This window comes from Aphelocoma coerulescens, unplaced genomic scaffold (assembly GCF_041296385.1).
Source record: "Aphelocoma coerulescens isolate FSJ_1873_10779 unplaced genomic scaffold, UR_Acoe_1.0 HiC_scaffold_307, whole genome shotgun sequence".
Lineage (NCBI taxonomy): Eukaryota > Metazoa > Chordata > Aves > Passeriformes > Corvidae > Aphelocoma > Aphelocoma coerulescens.
Genome location: NW_027183651.1, coordinates 93447 through 112197, shown reverse-complemented (window position 1 = coordinate 112197; position 18751 = coordinate 93447). Strand labels below are relative to the sequence as shown.

At 58.9% G+C, this 18751-nt stretch overlaps 2 protein-coding genes and 1 long non-coding RNA gene across 3 annotated transcripts; all 3 read right to left on the bottom strand.

The window, feature by feature from the left end:
• Positions 1–9305: 9305 nt before the first annotated feature.
• Positions 9306–11270, bottom strand: LOC138101483 (uncharacterized). Its single transcript, XR_011147175.1, has 3 exons — positions 11077–11270; positions 10957–10998; positions 9306–9534 (listed from the first exon to the last, which is right to left on the bottom strand). It is a non-coding gene; the product is annotated as an uncharacterized lncRNA (long non-coding RNA).
• Positions 11271–12258: 988 nt separating this feature from the next.
• LOC138101489 (ferritin, higher subunit-like) lies at positions 12259–13754 on the bottom strand. The gene is made up of 4 exons (XM_068999263.1): positions 13503–13754; positions 13195–13341; positions 12790–12915; positions 12259–12584 (listed from the first exon to the last, which is right to left on the bottom strand). The coding sequence occupies exons 1-4, from the start codon at positions 13602–13604 to the stop codon at positions 12408–12410; spliced, it is 552 nt and encodes a 183-aa protein (XP_068855364.1). The 5' UTR covers positions 13605–13754; the 3' UTR covers positions 12259–12407.
• Positions 13755–15437: 1683 nt separating this feature from the next.
• On the bottom strand, positions 15438–17655 carry BAX (BCL2 associated X, apoptosis regulator). Its single transcript, XM_068999254.1, has 6 exons — positions 17502–17655; positions 17338–17386; positions 16458–16619; positions 16243–16378; positions 16064–16168; positions 15438–15878 (listed from the first exon to the last, which is right to left on the bottom strand). Exons 1-6 carry the CDS (start codon positions 17638–17640, stop codon positions 15777–15779), a joined length of 693 nt encoding a protein of 230 aa, XP_068855355.1. The 5' UTR covers positions 17641–17655; the 3' UTR covers positions 15438–15776.
• Between the last annotated feature and the right edge of the window lie 1096 nt (positions 17656–18751).

Genomic DNA, 18751 nt, shown 5'->3' with positions numbered 1-18751 from the left:
CCCCTCTAGCCCCGCCCATTTCCCCTTTAGCCCCGCCCCCTCCCGGCCCTGCCGACCCAAATTCCCCCCTAAAACCCCCCAAAACCCCCGAAATTCCAAAAAAAAACCCCCCAGAGACCCCCAAAAATCCCCTTAAAGACCCAAAATTCCCAAATAAAAGCCCCAAACCCCCTAAATCTCCTCAGGACCCCTGCAAAGCCACCCCTTAGCCCCGCCCATTTCCCCTTTAGCCCCGCCCCCTCCCGGCCCTGCCGACCCAAATTCCCCCCAAAAACCCCCCAAAACCCCCGAAATTCCAAAAAAAAACCCCCCAGAGACCCCCAAAAATCCCCTTAAAGACCCAAAATTCCCAAATAAAAGCCCCAAACCCCCTAAATCTCCTCAGGACCCCTGCAAAGCCACCCCTTAGCCCCGCCCATTTCCCCTTTAGCCCCGCCCCCTCCCGGCCCGGCCGACCCAAATTCCCCCCCAAAAACCCCCCAAAACCCCCAAAATTCCAAAAAAAACCCCCCCAGAGACCCCCAAAAATCCCCTTAAAGACCCAAAATTCCCAAATAAAAGCCCCAAACCCCCTAAATCTCCTCAGGACCCCTGCAAAGCCACCCCTTAGCCCCGCCCACTCCCCCTCTAGCCCCGCCCCCTCCCGGCCCTGCCGACCCAAATTCCCCCCCAAAAACCCCCCAAAACCCCCAATATTCCAAAAAAAACACCCCCAGAGACCCCCAAAAATCCCCTTAAAGACCCAAAATTCCCAAATAAAAGCCCCAAACCCCCTAAATCTCCTCAGGACCCCTGAAAAGCCACCCCTTAGCCCCGCCCACTCCCCCTCTAGCCCCGCCCATTTCCCCTTTAGCCCCGCCCCCTCCCGGCCCTGCCGACCCAAATTCCCCCCCAAAAACCCCCCAAAACCCCCAAAATTCAAAAAAAAAACCCCCCAGAGACCCCCAAAAATCCCCTTAAAGACCCAAAATTCCCAAATAAAAGCCCCAAACCCCCTAAATCTCCTCAGGACCCCTGCAAAGCCACCCCTTAGCCCCGCCCATTTCCCCTTTAGCCCCTCCCCCTCCCGGCCCGGCCGACCCAAATTCCCCCCCAAAAACCCCCCAAAACCCCCAATATTCTTAAAAAAACCCCCCCAGAGACCCCCAAAAATCCCTGCACCCCTAGCCCCTGGACCCCTGACCCCTAGCCCTGGACCCCTAATCCCTGGCCCTAGACCCCTGCCCCTGCACCCCTAGCCCCTGGCCCTCTGACTCCTAGCCCTGCACCCCTAGCCCCTGGCCCTCGACCCCTGACTCTGGACCCCTAATCCCTGGCCCTGGGCCCCTGGCCCCTGGACCCCTGCCCCTGCACCCCTAGCCCCTGGCCCTGGGCCCATAGCCCTGGGCCCTGGACCCCTGGTCCTGCACCCCTAGCCGCTAACCCTGGACCCCTGACTCCTAGCCCTGGCCCTGGACCCCTGCCCCTGGGCCCCTGGACCCCTGCCCCTGCACCCCTAGCCCCTGGACCCCTAATCCCTGCCCCTGCACCCCTAGCCCCTCCCCCCCTGACTTCTAGCCCTGGACCCCTGGCCCTGCACCCCTAGCCCCTGGCCCTGGGCCCATAGCCCTGGACCCTGGACCCCTGGTCCTGCACCCCTAGCCCCTGGCCCTGGGCCCATAGCCCTGGACCCCTGGTCCTGCACCCCTAGCCGCTAACCCTGGACCCCTGACTCCTAGCCCTGGGCCCTGGACCCCTACCCCTGGGCCCCTGGACCCCTGCCCCTGCACCCCTAGCCCCTGGACCCCTGACCCCTAATCCCTGGCCCTGGACCCCTGCCCCTGCACCCCTAGCCCCTGGCCCTCTGACTCCTAGCCCTGCACCCCTAGCCCCTGGCCCTCGACCCCTGACTCTGGACCCCTAATCCCTGGCCCTGGGCCCCTGGCCCCTGGACCCATAGCCCTGGACCCCTGGTCCTGCACCCCTAACCCCTGGCCCTGGGCCCCTAGCCGCTAACCCTGGACCCCTGACTCCTAGCCCTGGGCCCTGGACCCCTGGCCCTGGGCCCTGGACCCCTGCCCCTGCACCCCTAGCCCCTGGCCCTCTGACTCCTAGCCCTGGACCCCTGGACCCCTGCCCCTGCACCCCTAGCCCCTGGCCCTGGGCCCATAGCCCTGGACCCCGGGCCCCTAACTCTGGACCCCTGACCCCCTAGCCCTGGACCCGTAACCCCAGACCCTGTGGCCCGTGGCCCCTAGACCCTAGCCTGTGACCCCTAACCCTGCCTCCTACCCTGCACACCTGTCCCTAGCCTGTGCTCCTCACCTGCACCTACACCCCTGACCCTGCCTCTTGCCCTATATCTGCACCCTTGACCTGTGGTCCTCATGTGCACCTGCACCCCTAGTGTGTGGTCCCTACTTGCACCTGCACCCCTAACCTGTACTCCTACTGTGCACCTGTACCCCTAACCTGTGCTCATTTGAACCTCCACCCCTAACCTGCACTCCTTCCCTGTGCCTGCACCCCTGGCCCTTGCTCCTCGCCTGCACCTGGCACCCCTGGTGGGCACCTGTGCCCCTACCCTGTGTACTACTGTCCCCCTTGGCCCCTGGCCCTTACCTGCTGGTCTCTGGCCGGCGTGCGTTGTCCCTTGTGTGGTGGGCTCCTGCCGTGGTCCTGGTGGTGGGGCTCTGGCACTGTATGGGTATTGGGGCTATAGGGTTGGGGTCAGGGTTTGGGGTTAGGAGTAGGGGGCTAGGGTTAGGTGGGGAGGGTGCTGGCATGGGCTCAGCATTTTGGATTATTGCCTCCAGCTGTGGGGAGGGTGCTGGCATGGGCTCGGCCTTCAGGGCAATTGCCTCCAGCTGTGGGGAGGGTGCTGGCATGGGCTCGGTATTTGGGGTGATTGCCTCCAGCTGTGGGGAGGGCTGCTACCTGGGGCTGCTTTTTGGGGAGAAAGGGGATTTGTTTGGGGTCCTGGTTAAGGTTTGGTTTAGGGAACAGGGCTTGTGTATTGTACCCCTTGTGTTTGTTGTGGAGTGTGTGATTTTTGAGCCCTTTCTCTTTATTCCCTAGCTTCCCTCTGGGCTCTTGGCCTTTATTATATTCTCCTGCTGCCTCCCCCTTGGGCTCTTAGCCTTTATTATACCCCCCTGCAATCTCCCCCTGGGCTCTCAGCCTTTATTGTGTCCTTCCTTGGCTGCTACCCTTTTTGTGTTTTTCTAACCTTTTTTCTGTGGGTGTTCTCCTTTCATGAGGGCTGTGCTGCTCTCCTGGTGTGGGGGGGTCTGCCTGCTGTGGCTGGGTGGGCTGAAATGGTGGCCTGAGGGGTGCTGTGGGGTGGTACGCGAATGGCGGGAAGGGGGGGCTGCCCTGAGGGGAGCCGGAATGGCGGGAAGGGCCGCCGTGAGGCGGCGCGGGGTGGGGGGGTCCCCTGAGGGGACCCGCGGGCGGCGAGGGGCGGGGGATACCCTGAGGGGGGTCGCAATGGCGGGAAGGGCTGCCGTGAGGCGGCGCGGGGTGGGGGGGGTGCCCTGAGGGGACCCGCGGGCGGCGAGGGGCGGGGGATACCCTGAGGGGGCTGTAATGGCGGGGGAGCTGCCCTGAGGGGACCCGCGGGCGGCGAGGGGTGGGGGGTACCCTGAGGGGGTCCGGGGTACCGGGAGGGGCTGCCGTGAGGCGGCGCGGGGTGGGGGGGTGCCGTGAGGAGACCCGCGGGCGGCGAGGGGCGGGGGATACCCTGAGGGGGGCTGTAATGGCGGGAGGGGCTGCCGTGAGGCGGCGGGGGGTGCCGTGAGGGGACCCGCGGGCGGCGAGGGGTGGGGGGTACCCTGAGGGGGTCCGGAATACCGGGGGGGGCTGCCGTGAGGCGGCGCGGGGTGGCGGGGTGCTGTGAGGGGACCCGCAGGCGGCACGGGGCGGGGGATACCGTGAGGGGACCCGGAATGGCGGGAGGGGGGAGCGGCGGGGGGGTGTGAGGCGGCGGAGCGGTGCGGGAGCGGTGGGGGGGTGGCGGCGGCTCACGGAGGGCTGGCGGGTGGCTCCAGGCGGCGGCGGAGGCTCACGGAGGGCTGGCGGGTGGCTGCGGGCGGCGGCGGAGTGGTGCGGGACCGGCGGCGGCTCACGGAGGGCTGGCGGGTGGCTGCAGGCGGCGGCGGGTGCCGGACCGGTGGGCTCTGGGTGCCGGCAGGTGCAGGATCGGCGCGGGACTGGCGGAGGGGCGGTGCCGGGGGCGGGAAATGCCGTGAGGGGAGGGGGGCGGGGCTACATTTCGCGCGCGCGCGAAGGAGGGGGCGGAGCCGGGGGCGGGGCGGCGTGAGGGGAGGGGGCGGGGCTACATTGCGCGCGCGCGCGAAGGAGGGGGCGGTGCCGGGGGGCGGGGCGGCATGACGCAGGCGCCGGGGGGCGGTGCTGGGGGGCGGAGCGGCGTGACGCACGCGCCGGGGGGCGGAGTGGCGTGACGCAAGCGCCGGGGGGCGGTGCCGGGGGGCGGAGCGGCGTGACGCACGCGCCAGGGGGCGGAGTGGCGTGACGCAAGCGCCGGGGGGCGGGGCCGGGGGGCGGAGCGGCGTGACGCAAGCGGCGGGGGGCGGAGCGGCGTGACGCAAGCGCCGGGGGGCGGTGCCGGGGGGCGGAGCGGCGTGACGCAAGCGCCGGGGGGCGGAGCGGCGTGACGCGCGACAGGGGGCGGCGCCGGGGGGCGGAGCGGCGTGACGCGAAACAGGGGGCGGTGCCGGGGGGCGGAGCGGCGTGACGCGAGACAGGGGGCGGTGCCGAGGGGCGTGACGCGGCCCGGGGGGGGCGGAGCGGCGTGACGTGGGCGGCAGGGGCGGTGCCGGGGGGCGGCGACCGGGGCCGGGGGTGGCGTGTGACGCGGGCCAGGGGGGCGGCGACCGGGGCTGGGGGGGGGGGGGCGTGTGACGCGGGCCAGGGGAGCGGCGACCGGGGCCGGGGGGGGCGTGTGACGCGGGACAGGGGGGGCGTGTGACGCGGGCCAGGGGGGCGGCGACCGGGGCCGGGGGGGGGCGTGTGACGCGGGACAGGGGGGGCGTGTGACGCGGGCCAGGGGGGCGGTGACCGGGGCCGGGGGGGGGCGTGTGACGCGGGCCAGGGGGGCGGCGGCCTGTGATGAATGGGGGAGGGAGCTTGGGGTGAGTGATAGGTGTGGGGGGGGTATCCCATTACCTAACTCAATTACTGCTCCAGATGGGAGTAGCTATGTGATGACTAATTGATTCAATTAGGCGCTCCCAGCTGGAGCACTAATTAGGGGCCCTATATACTATATATAAAAAGAAGAAAAAATAATAAGTCTGGTGCAGCAGTAGGGCTTTTAATGCTCCCTGGGAGTAAAAATTCTATATGTAAAACTTTTATTTTTTTACTCCCAGGGAGCATTAAAAGCCCTACTGCTGCTTTTTTAAATTTAAGCTATAAAGAAAAGTAAACTTTATTTCTAACAAAAGTTAGAAATAAAGTTAAAGTTAGAGGGAAAGAGAAAAGCAAAGTAGAAAAGTTAAAGTTAGAGGGAAAGAGAAAAGCAAAGTAGAAAAGTTAGAGTTAGAGAAAAAGAGAAAAAGAGAAAAGCAAAGTAGAAAAGTTAAAGTTAGAGGGAAAGAGAAAAGCAAAGTAGAAAAGTTAAAGTTAGAGAAAAAGAGAAAAAGAGAAAAGCAAAGTAGAAAAGTTAAAGTTAGAGAAAAAGAGAAAAAGAGAAAAAGAGAAAAAGAGAAAAAGAGAAAAAGAGAAAAGCAAAGTAGAAAAGTTAAAGTTAGAGAAAAAGAGAAAAAGAGAAAAGCAAAGTAGAAAAGTTAAAGTTAGAGAAAAAGAGAAAAAGAGAAAAAGAGAAAAAAAGAGAAAAGCAAAGTAGAAAAGTTAAAGTTAGAGGGAAAGAGAAAAGCAAAGTAGAAAAGTTAAAGTTAGAGGGAAAGAGAAAAGCAAAGTAGAAAAGTTAAAGTTAGAGGGAAAGAGAAAAGCAAAGTAGAAAAGTTAAAGTTAGAGAAAAAGAGAAAAAGAGAAAAGCAAAGTAGAAAAGTTAAAGTTAGAGGGAAAGAGAAAAGCAAAGTAGAAAAGTTAGAGTTAGAGGGAAAGAGAAAAGCAAAGTAGAAAAGTTAAAGTTAGAGAAAAAGAGAAAAAGAGAAAAGCAAAGTAGAAAAGTTAAAGTTAGAGAAAAAGAGAAAAAGAGAAAAAGAGAAAAAGAGAAAAAGAGAAAAAGAGAAAAAGAGAAAAGCAAAGTAGAAAAGTTAAAGTTAGAGAAAAAGAGAAAAAGAGAAAAGCAAAGTAGAAAAGTTAAAGTTAGAGAAAAAGAGAAAAAGAGAAAAAGAGAAAAAAAGAGAAAAGCAAAGTAGAAAAGTTAAAGTTAGAGGGAAAGAGAAAAGCAAAGTAGAAAAGTTAAAGTTAGAGGGAAAGAGAAAAGCAAAGTAGAAAAGTTAAAGTTAGAGGGAAAGAGAAAAGCAAAGTAGAAAAGTTAAAGTTAGAGGGAAAGAGAAAAGCAAAGTAGAAAAGTTAGAGTTAGAGGGAAAGAGAAAAGCAAAGTAGAAAAGTTAAAGTTAGAGAAAAAGAGAAAAGCAAAGTAGAAAAGTTAAAGTTAGAGAAAAAGAGAAAAAGAGAAAAGCAAAGTAGAAAAGTTAAAGTTAGAGGGAAAGAGAAAAGCAAAGTAGAAAAGTTAGAGTTAGAGGGAAAGAGAAAAGCAAAGTAGAAAAGTTAAAGTTAGAGAAAAAGAGAAAAGCAAAGTAGAAAAGTTAAAGTTAGAGAAAAAGAGAAAAAGAGAAAAGCAAAGTAGAAAAGTTAAAGTTAGAGAAAAAGAGATAAAGAGAAAAAGAGAAAAAGAGAAAAGCAAAGTAGAAAAGTTAAAGTTAGAGAAAAAGAGAAAAAGAGAAAAGCAAAGTAGAAAAGTTAAAGTTAGAGAAAAAGAGAAAAAGAGAAAAAGAGAAAAAGAGAAAAAGAGAAAAGCAAAGTAGAAAAGTTAAAGTTAGAGGGAAAGAGAAAAGCAAAGTAGAAAAGTTAAAGTTAGAGGGAAAGAGAAAAGCAAAGTAGAAAAGTTAAAGTTAGAGGGAAAGAGAAAAGCAAAGTAGAAAAGTTAAAGTTAGAGGGAAAGAGAAAAGCAAAGTAGAAAAGTTAGAGTTAGAGGGAAAGAGAAAAGCAAAGTAGAAAAGTTAAAGTTAGAGAAAAAGAGAAAAGCAAAGTAGAAAAGTTAAAGTTAGAGAGAATGAGAAAAAGAGAAAAGCAAAGTACAAAAGTTAAAGTTAGAGAGAAAAAGAGAAAAGCAAAGTAGAAAAGTTAGAGAGAAAGAAAAGCAAAGTAGAAAAGTTAAAGTTAGAGAAAAAGAGAAATGCAAAGTAGAAAAGTGAGAGTTAGAGGGAAAGAGAAAGAGAAAAGCAAAGTAGAAAAGTTAGAGGGAAAGAGAAAAGCAAAGCAGAAAAGTTAGAGGGAAAGAGAAAAGCAAAGTTGAAAAGTTAGAGGGAAGGAGAAAAGCAAAGCTAAAGGGTTAGAGAGAAATAGGAAAGTAAAGTAGAAAAGTTAAAGTTAGAGAGAAAGAGGAAAGTAAAGCAAAAGAGTCAGAGGGAAAGAGAAAAGTAAAGTTAAAAAGTTAGAGAGAGAGCAAAGTAAAAGACAGAAAAGTAGAGTTGGAGAGAAGAGGAAAGAGAAAAGTAGAGAAAACACAGGAATAAAGACAGAGGAACAAAGAAGAGTTAAAAGAGAAAAATAGAGAAGGACAGAAACAGAGTTAAAGAGAAAAAGAGAGAGACAAAGCAATAAGGAGAAATAGGAAAGCAAAGAAACGGAGTCAGAGACAAACAAGGAAATAGTTAAAGAGAAATAGGGAAATAAACCTAGAGAGAAACATAATTGGAGAGAGTGAGGAGAAACTGAGAGACAGAGGTAGAAACAATGAGAAAAAGAAAAACAGACACAGAAATAAAGATAGACAGAGAAAAGTAAAGTGAAGCAAAGCAAGAAATACAGTGAATAAATGACTAAACCACACCAAAGAAAGACAGGAGCCAAGGAAGGAGGGGGGGGCTGGGGATCTTTATTAGGGTTTTAGAGTTTATTCAACTTTATTGAATGGATTTTTGTATTTACACTCTAGCACAATATACAGAAACAACAATGTATACAAATAAAGTACAAATACAATCCATATACACACTGGTAAAAGTCCTATTTGCATACAGAGCAATACATGGAAATACAGCAGCAGACACAAATACAGACCAATACAGAGCAGCACAAGCCAAATACATATCAATACAATATAACAATTACTCTATTTCTGGAAAACTTGCTACATTTTGTTTTATTGTTACAGAAAACCCAAAACAACAGCACCACAGGGAGAACATACCAGTCATCCACCACACACACCTCCTTCAGCTTCCACACAACCCCACCATTGCTCTCATCGCAACCACTCTCCTCACCCTGGCCCCTCGGGAACGGGGTTCCCCAGAGCCTCCAAATCGTCCTGCCTGACAAAACCCCGGCCCGGCACGGTCCGCACCCAAACCTTGGCGATGAACATCGCCTCGCAGACCGGCCGGGACCGAGGAAAAAAAAACCCAGCCGGGGGGGAAAAAAAAAAAACCCCCCCAGCTGGGGTTTTTTTATTCTAAATTTAAAAATGTGTTGAAAAACCTGAAAGGCAAAGACCAAACACACAAGGTTAGAACCATTCCACCACACACACACCTCTTTCAGCTTCCACACAATCCCACCATCATCTCAACCACTCTCCCCACCCAGGCTGCTCGGGAACGGGGTTCCCCAGAGCCTCCAAATCGTCCTGCCTGACAAAACCCCGGCCCGGCACGGTCCGCACCCAAACCTTGGCGATGAACATCGCCTCGCAGACCGGCCGGGACCGAGGAAAAAAAAACCCAGCCGGGGGGGGAAAAAAAAAAAAAAAACCCCCAGCTGGGGTTTTTTTATTCTAAATTTAAAAATGTGTTGAAAAACCTGAAAAGCAAAAACCAAACACACAAGGTTAGAACCATTCCACCACACACACACCTCTTTCAGCTTCCACACAATCCCACCATCATCTCAACCACTCTCCCCACCCTGGCTGCTCGGGAACGGGGTTCCCGAGAGCCTCCAAATCGTCCTGCCTGACAAAACCCCGGCCCGGCACGGTCCGCACCCAAACCTTGGCGATGAACATCGCCTCGCATACCGGCCGGGACCGAGGAAAAAAAAACCCAGCCGGGGGGGAAAAAAAAAAAAACCCCCCCAGCTGGGGTTTTTTTATTCTAAATTTAAAAATGTGTTGAAAAACCTGAAAGGCAAAGACCAAACACACAAGGTTAGAACCATTCCACCACACACACTCACAGGCAGACACAACCACATAGGCACAGACAACCTCTCACACACAGATACAGACAGTCACACGCTATTCAGCTTACACACTGACTGTAGCCATTCATCAAAACACTCCACCAATGAAAATACTTTGATACATCTTCCCTGGCTGCCACTCCTCGACATCGAGCCGTAGATTCCAGGAAAATCGGTAGCATCGGTGACCGTGGAGATCCAAAGCCGCCTCGGGACCTGCAAGAAAATGTGAAGCGGTCAGAGAGTGGCCCGTGGCTAGGAGTTATCCCCACACCGGGCCCACAAATTTTCTACCCAAAACCCCACAGAAAATAAATGAACCCTTAAGTTTTATGACTGTTCTACCTAACTCTGACTCTACATGCCAGGGCAGGGCGGCTCTGACCCTAAGCGGCGCACAGACGGGCGGCACCCCGAATTAAGAAAAGATGACACGAGGGCTTGAGATGAGTCTCCAGAAGATTAATTCTTGAGCGCAATACACTTAGAGGCAATGGAACCTACTGAAATACTGCGGTCATGGAGGGAGGGTCCGATACCCTCGCTATAGAAGCCCAAGGGAATGACATGTGAAAAGAAGCCAGTACCAAAACTGAGAAGGAAGATGGATGAGAACATCTTGTGTACTTCCTCCGGTCTCAAGAAGTAAAATGGTAAAGATGCCAGAATAAGCCCCATCCGGGAAAGTAGGCAAGTAGAGTACAGCCAATACGGCCCAGAACGATGCAAAAAAAATCACTGATATGCAACAAAGCCCTGTGACACAGAGGACAATGGACACTACATAACATAGACGCAACCTACAGAACATAGACACAAGTTGAAACTGCCCAGCAGTTTCACCTGATGGACCCAAGATTCCTACTGCAAGATGAGCCAGAGGCCGATGATGCCAAAGGAAAGAAAGCTCTATGGCAATAGCACATGATAGCAAAACATAAGTCCTTACAAGAAGTTGGTACCAAAGCTGTTAAGAGGATGCTCAAGAAGCTCAGTAGGCCTAGAGAAGAAGGCAACAACTGCTGGGGGACCGGGGCGATCGCTCCGGACCCAAAGGTGAGCTCCTGGGGCAAAAAGATCTGCGATGACATCAAGACTCAGAGAAGGCCGATGACGTGAAGCTCGTGAGAACACGGAGACGGGTCGGAACCGTCCTGCCCGGCAAAAGGTCGGGTGATGCTGAGGAGAAATCCTCTCCCTTTACTTCCAAGGGGCCTATCCCTCTACAGCCCTCTCCTCTAAGCTAACTTCAAATTGCCTCCTGCAAGTCCAAAGGGTTGCGGGGTATGCCTGGGTTAAGAAGGGACAAGGTGCTGTGGAATTACTTGAACTTGAGGGGACCCTCACTCCTCCCGCCTCCCTCCCCAACTCGCCGCAACTCCTCCGCCGTTGCCAAAGGTCACCCGCAAGGCACCTTGGAACAGAAAATGTAAAGGCTTCATTGCAGAGTACCACAACACTTTGGGAGGGCTCACGAGGGCGGCGAGCCGGCTCTGTCGGCCGGTCGGTGAGGGGATTTGGCATAATACAAGTGGACTGCTTAAAACACACAAATGACAATGGCCACTTAAAGTTTAGAGTACCGGCACTCGGCACCCGAGCAATAACAACCTTTTCCTTCCATCGGTCACCGCTTACCTCACTCACTTGACCTTGACTGCTGAGATCTGGCTTTATCTCCTAAAAATAAAGACAAAGAACGGTGCTATAACATAGCCATCATTTACGCTTGCCCAGCACAGACAAACAGTTACTGACCTTCCTGCGGGAATCTCCTCACCCGGTCCAGGGCGCTCTGCCACAGATTTAATCCATCTGCAGCTGAAAGAAAGCGATGACAAAAGTCAAAGGGCTGCATGAGAATTTCACGGCTCCGACCATCTCGTGTGAATTTAGGAATATCATCTAGAGCCCAGCTACAACCTACATTACAAATTTCAAGTCCCCAGGCCTTGTTCTATTACACCTACGTGCCAGACTATGCGGCAGGGCGGAGCAGCTCCGGGCCAAACCTGTGCAAGCACCCGTGACACAGGAGATGACAAATGAGGAGACACGACAAGGACAGAAAACTCTCTGCGAAAAGAACGACCGCAAGCACATCAAAGGGCTAAGGCAGAAGACACGAGACACAAGATGCCCAAAAGACACAGAACGTAACAATAGACAGGTGACACGACACGCACCGGGATTGCTCTGCCCTGCGCACCTCGGCATTGTGATCAAAAGCGAGACTTCCCTTTATGTGGGCTAAGGGGCCCCTTCTTGGATATCTCCATCTCCAAAGCTAACTCAAAAATCCCTCCCGGCAAGGTCCAACCCGACACCCCGCGTTCATCCCCTCCGTAGGTCAGAGCCCTCGACTTATCTCTCAGATGTCCGGGGATGCGAACGTGCCTCGGGTGCAAAAAGAAGGCTGGCTCTCGCTACCTGGGAAGTTCCTGCTGTCGCTGGGCTGTTGTCTCTTAGTCAGATACAATAAAGAAAACCAAGATCAAAGGATGAGTTCAGTGGCAAATTGCAACAAGTCGGCCGCTCGCTTCGCTCCTAAGTGCCCCTAGATTCTCAAGGCCCTGGCTTTATCCCTAGTCTAAGGCTGCGGCTGCTATTGTGATAGGCACCCAGGGTAGCGAGGGACAGAGTTATGAGGCGTTTCCATAAATGCACGGGATGTGTTTGCGTGCCGTAAAACACGTAAATGCGGCTGCTATGCTTATGGAAAAGCCTTAAGCGGCTCCCAAATAGACACTGTTTCCCACTGTGCCGCCTTCAAAACCCCTCTGCCATAGCTCCTAACCTGAAAATTTGCTGCAGGCATTGCCTAACCATGACGGGGCCAAGCCACCTCCCCCCCTCCCCTGCCAGGCCCCACTGACCCCACCCCAACCCCCGGTCTCCCCTCCCCTTTTGCAGGGGAGAGCAAACACAGAGAAGACAAAGGGAGGCAAAGATGGACCCTTTATTGGAATCGTGCCGGGACGGCCCAGCAGGCAGAGCCCCCTTGGGTGGGGCAGGGGTGTTACAAGGGTCTGGGGGTCCCAGGAAGAGGGTCCTGGGGGCTGCTCGTGGAGGCGAAGGTCACGGGAGGTTCAGCTACGCTCCTCCAGGCTTAGACGGTCGAACAGGTACTCGCCAAGGCCGGCCGAGGCCCCCCCGGCCCCGGTGGCCCCGCCAATGAGGCGGCGCAGGTTGGTGGCATGGTCCCCCAGCGCCTTGATGGCCTTCACCTGCTCGTCCAGGTAGTGGGACTCCAGGAAGTCACAAAGCTACGGGACAAAGGGGGTCAGGCAGGGCCGGGGGTCTGCGGGAGGTGAGGGACCCCCAGGAGCAGCCGGAGACCCCAAGGACCCTGCGAGAGGGAGCCCTGGGGTGGCTCCAAGGCGCAGGTGTGGGCAAAGGGAGGAACTGGGGGGAGGGGGAGAGGGGGTCAGACCCCTGAGGGGCTGGGGGGAAATCCAGAGCAGTACTCACGTGGGGGTCCCCCTTCTCAGCAGCCAGCCCGTGCAGCTCCAGCAGCGCCTGGTTCACCGACTTTTCCAGCTGCAGCGCCGCTTCCACCGCCTCCAGCGCCGACCCCCAGGTGTCCCGCTCCGGCTTCTGCGGGGCACGGGCCGTCGCCCTTAAAACCCCATTGGTACCTCCAAATCCCTCCCAGCACCCTCCGGAGCCCTCAAAACCCTTCTCAGCACCCCTCAAACCATCCAAGCACCCCCAAATCCCCCTCAATCCTGAGCAGCACACCCAAAATCCATTTTAGCTCCATTTAGGGGCTCCATTGCCCCCCTGCCTGCCTTCAGTACCCCCAAATCTACTCACGGCACGAGGAGCCCGGGTACACCAGGGCCAGCCGCCCCCCAAAACCGCAGCCCCCCGAACCTTGATGTCCTGCAGGAGAACGCGGCCCCCACGGCGCGTCTGGAAGCGCAGGAGCCCCTCGGCGTGCTCCCGCTCCTCTCGCGACTGCTCCAGGAAAAACCGGGACAGGCGCGGCAGGGCCACGTCGTCCCTGTCGAAGTAAAACCCCTGAGGGACAGGGGAGAGGGAGAAGAGGTCAGGGGGGTCCCCCAGGAGCCCCCCAAATTCCTCGGATTCCGCCCTCCCCGCCAGCACCGGGGCGGGATGGGGAGAGTTTTGGGATGCAGGAAGGGGGATGCCCCAACGCCGGGGACCCCGAGCCCCCCTACCATGGAGAGGTAGACGTAGGAGGCGTGGAGCTCCATGTTGGCCATGCGGTTGACGGCGGCCTCGCAGTCGCGGTGGTAATTCTGGCGGACCTGGGAGTCCATGGCGGGACGGACGGATGGACAGATGGACTCGGGAGCGGCGGGATGGACGGAGGGACGGCCGGGATGGACGACGGGCCGGGAGCAGCCGGTTCCGTTCAAGCACTGTTGAAGCGAGAACGCGGCTGTGGCCGCACAAAGCCCGGCGCGGAGGTTTTATCGCCAGTCCCCGCTGGGCGGAGAAAAGGGGGGACTCCCCCCTCTTCTCCCCCCCCCCCCGGAAGGACCCGGCGGGCGCGGTGGCCTTGGCCCTTGGCCCTGTTTGTCACACGGTCCCACAGTCAGCATGACTGAGCAGGATTTTAGGGGGCGTGGGGGTCCTACCCCCCATTTGTGTCCCCCCCCTCAGGAGGGGTCCCCCGGGGCGGGGCGGGGGCGGCTGGGGGAGAGCTCCAGTTCCCTGCTGGGTTGGGGGGCACGGGGAGCCTGGCGGGGATTGGGGATGAGCTGGGGGGGTGTTTTTGGGGTGTCCCGCCAGGCCCCGAGGTGGCGGGTGCCCGTTAATGGAAGTTCAAGGGGTTATGGGGTAGGGAAGGAGCTGACTCAGCGCCGGGGCCATAAAAGAGGAACTTGGTCCCAGGGAAGCGCTGACTCCGCGTTTCCGCCGCTCCGGGACTGGGGAGGAACTGGGGGAGACTGGCTGGGACTGGGAGCCCCACAGCGCTTCGCTTCTCATCCCGCATCCCTTGAGGCCCCCGCAGCTCCAGGGGGGGCTCGGCTCGGCTGGGAAGGGGGGGAGCAGCGGCGCCATACACCCCGAGACCCCCCTCCCCACCAAAGCCACCCCAAAGTCCCAAAATCCAGAGGCTCTGCTGCAGGAAGGGCACGGCCCCGGCTCCAGATGTGGGGCCCCCACCCCAACACCCCCCGGCTGCTCAGTGAATCCCGGGATCGGGACCCCCCTCCCCACGTTTTCAAGCCCCACTGACGACAAACATCTCCCTGTTCCTGAGGGAGGGGAGTGGGGACGACAACGACTTCTCCCCACTTCTACCCCCACACTAGGACCCTCCAATCCCCGAGATTCCCCCAAAATCCCCCGAGATCACGCCGACGCCCCCAAATCGCTCCAGGACCCCCAAATCCTCCCCACAAAGTCCACCCCAAATCCCCCCCAGGACCCCCAAAATTCGCCTCAAACCCCTCCCAGCCCCATAACCCCCGGGACCCCCCGGACCCCTCCAGGACCCCCAAATCCCCCCAAAAAGGGCCCCGGGAAGCCGCATCCCTCCCCCATCCACGTGGCAAAAGCGAAAATGAAAGCGGTGCCACTCCGCCCCGTCCCCCCCTAAATTCCTGTCCCCCCCCTTCCTCATCCGCACCCCGAGATCCCCGAGGAGGTTTTGGGGGGCCGCGGGGGGGCCACGCCCCAATCGAATCATGGCGGTTTGCCTTTTATTTCCATGGTAATTCCCGAGATACAAAAACCAAGGTACAAAAAAAGAGAAGAAAAAAAACCACAACGGGGGGGGGAGAGGGGAGGCAGGGCCCGCCCATTTTTTGGGAGGGGGTTCCCTGTGACGTCACCCCCGAGAGCACCGTGGGGGTTGGGGGAAGGGGTCCCTTTGCCCCACCCCCGGGGACACAGGGGACCTCCAAAACCGGGGGGGTGTAACCGGGGGGTGTGGCCCCCCCCACCCTGAGAGCCTCCGCCCTGGGAGGGGGGTATTGCACCTGGGGGGCCCTTTTTGGGGGGTGGGGACCCCCAATAAATACTCACCCTACAGCCATGGCTGTAACCCTCCCCCACTACCCCCCCACCTCATTTTGGGGGATTACAGAGACACCCTCTCGCCCCACCCCACCCACCCCCCTATCGGAGGGTGGAACCGCAGGATCCCCCCCCCACTTGAAGCACCACAAGTCCTGGGGGGCACAGGAGGGGAAGGGGGGGGTGTCCCCACCCCATTCATCCCCAAGCCTCCCTCCCCCCCCCCAAATCCCAGCTGTGGCCTCTGGGCACTTATGGGAAGGGCTGGGGGGGGCCTGGGGGAGGGTCCCCCCCAGCTCGACCACTGCCCCAAATTCCAGGTGAGCGAGTCCTGTTGGTTAAAAACCCCCCCCGGCCCCAGAAGGCACGGGGGGGTGAGCACCATCCCTGCCGGCAGGGCCAGTCCGGGGAGGGGTCCCGGGAGTTGGGGGGGCAGGGGGACAAAATGTGGTCCCCCCGAGAGTCTACGACATCTTCCAGATGGTCAGCGAGGCCGTGAGGACGCCGGCGGCGAAGATGGTGATGGTCTGCCAGGTGGGGGTCCCAAAATGGGACAGGAGCCCTTCCTGGGGGGAGGGGACACGGGAGGGGGGGTTACCACATGTTGGGGGTTCCCAACTTCCCCCCCAGAACAACCGGAGTCAGGGGAGTTGGGAAACAGGGGATGGAGGAGAGGATTTGGGGTAAAAGGGGGTGCTGGGGAGGGGTCAGGGGCTCAGCCCCCTGAGGAATGGGGGCTTTGGGGCCTCACCCATCCGCCCTGGGCCTGGATCCAGGCCAGCACATTCTCCTGGAGATACTCCAGGGTCCAGCGCAGGATGGTCTGGACCAGCTCCGGGACCTTGGTGCAGAGGGCCTACGGAGAGCAGGGAAGGCTCAGAGGGGGTTCAGGGGGGGCAGGGGGGGGGCTTTGGGGAGCCCCAGACCCACCTTCAGCACCAGCTTGCAGGCGAAGTAGAACAGGGCGACCACGCGGCCCCAGTTGAAAGCGCCGTCGGCGAACATCTCCTTGGCCACGCGGAAGAACAGCTTTTTGGGGGCATCACAGCCCACCTGCTCGATCATCCTGGGGCAGGGGACAGGGGGGACGGTCAGGGCGGGGTCAGGGACACCGCAGACACCCCCTAAAAGCGGCAGCCACCCACCTCTGCAGCTCCATGTTGCTGTCGAGCTCGTCGCCAATGCGCCGGAGGCACTCGCTGAGGCGTTTGGTGTCGGGGCTGCTGGGCTGGGGCTCGCCCAACTCAGCCATGCTCAGGGCCACGGCCTGGGGGTCCCCGCAGCGCTCCACGCGGTCCCGCACGAACCTGGGACCCCCAGCACTCTGGGTATCCCCCCACCCCGGCTCTGTGGGACCCCATCCCTGTGTCCCACCTGCAGCCCAGGTCCCCCCATGTCCCAGCTGGACCCAAAGTTCCAGGACCCTCTCACGTCCCCCCTCGATATCCCCATAAACACCAAGTTCCCCCTGTACCCTGTGTCCACCCGGGATCCTCTCAAGGCCCCCCATGTCCCCCAATTCCCCCTTCACCCCGTGTCCCCCCAGTTCTGCATCCCCTCAAGCCCCCCCAAGTTTCGAGTTTCCCTGCACCCTGTGTGCCCCCAGAGTCCCCCACAAACCCCCCGCACCCCAAGTCCCCAGTCCCCCCCACATTGTGTCCCCCCAGTCCCATATCCTCTCAAGTCGCCCCATCCCCTCTGCACCCCAATTCTCCCCCGCAGTCCCAAGTCTCCCCCGCCGCCTTTGTCCCCCCAGAATCCCCACAAGTGCCCCCAGCACGCTGTGTCCCCCAAGTCGCCCCACGTTCCCCCTGCACCCTAAGTGCCCCCCGGACTCTGTGTCCTCCCTTGTCCCCCTACAGCCCATGTCCCCCACCTCCCCAATCCCTGACCCGCATCCTCTCATGTCCCCCAAGGCCCTTCCCAGTCCCAAGTCCCCCCCCGTACCCTGTGCCCCACAAGTCGCCCCTTGTACCCCCCCAGCCCCGCCCGTTCTCCCGGCGCTCCCCGGGCACCGCTACTCACGCCCGCAGCAGGATCGCCCCCGTCTGCATGATCTGGTCAGAGGAGGCCCCTGCGGACAGCGGGGCGCTGACCGGGGGGTACGCGGCCACCGACCCCGGTCGCCGCCGCCGCCGGGCCCGTACAGGCCGCGCCCCTCCGCGGGTCCCGCCAACGCCCCCACTCACCGCCGCCCCCCGGCGGCGGGGCGGGCTCGCCGGAGCCGCCTCCAGTCCCGGCCCCGGGATCGCCACCACCACCGCCGCCACCGCCGCCGCCGCCGCTGCCCCCGCCCCGCTGGGACGAAGCTGCCGCCGCCGCCGCCATCGCGCCCGAACCACGTGGTCCCCGCCGGCGTCACGTGATACCGGCGGGGGGGGGGGCGAGGTGCCCTGGTCACGTGACGGGGGCAACGTTCCACACACGGGCAGGGGCGGGGGGAGACCGCGCCCATCGCCGCGCCCCTCCCGGCCTGGCCCCGCCCCTCGCGGCTTGGCCGTGCCCCTTCCCTGTCACTTATCCCTCGGTCCCGCCCCCGCGGCCCCCCGGGACCCCCGGTGTCACTGCCGTCTCGCGGGGGTGACACGGGGGGGGGGTCACATTTCCCCCCCCCCCCCATCGTCCATGGGGGCCCCGGGGCGACGCCCCCGCGGCGCTCCCACCGCCCCCGGCGCTTCCTGCGGGCCCGAGGCAGCGGCGCCGACGGGGCGGGCGGAGCGGCCGCAGGTGCGCGGGGGGAACCGGGGGCGGTTCGGCCTCGGCGTGGACTCTGAGGCCGTGTGTGTGTGAGATCCCCGTGCAGGCATGAGCCCCAAAAGCTGCCTCGGCTGCACCAAGTGCTTCCTCTTCCTCCTCAACCTCTTGTTTTTCGTGAGTGGGGCTGGAGGGGGGCTTGGGGGACAGGGGGAGAGAGGGGGGGAAGCAGAACTTCGGAGGGCAGGGGGGAGATGCGGGACACAGAGCTTGGGGGGACTTGTGGCTAAGGGGACATGGGGGGACCTGGGGGGGGCCCGACAATCTCCCAGTGTTTGCGGGCACTGGGGGTCCCCCATTTGCTGACCTGGGCTCCCCCCGCCCCCCCCCCCCCCCCCCCCCCAGTTCCTGGGCATCCTCCTCCTCACCTTCAGCTTTTGGGTCCTCTTCGACCGGCAGAGCTTCGCCGCCGTGCTGGGTAAGGGACCCCCGAAGCGCGGGGTATCCCAAGGCGTGTGGCACCCCGAGCTGGGGGGCTCCCTGACTCCCCTCCCCCCGCCGTGTCCCCCAGGGTCACCACTGGCGAGCCTGAGGCTCTGGTCCTACGGCTTCTCTGGGGTCGGCATCGTCACGATGCTCCTGGGATTCCTGGGGTGCCTGGGGGCCCTCAAGGAGGTCAAGGTTATGCTGGGGCTGGTGAGTTGGGGGGCTGGGGGGGAGTCGGGAAGGGTCACGGAACTGGGCG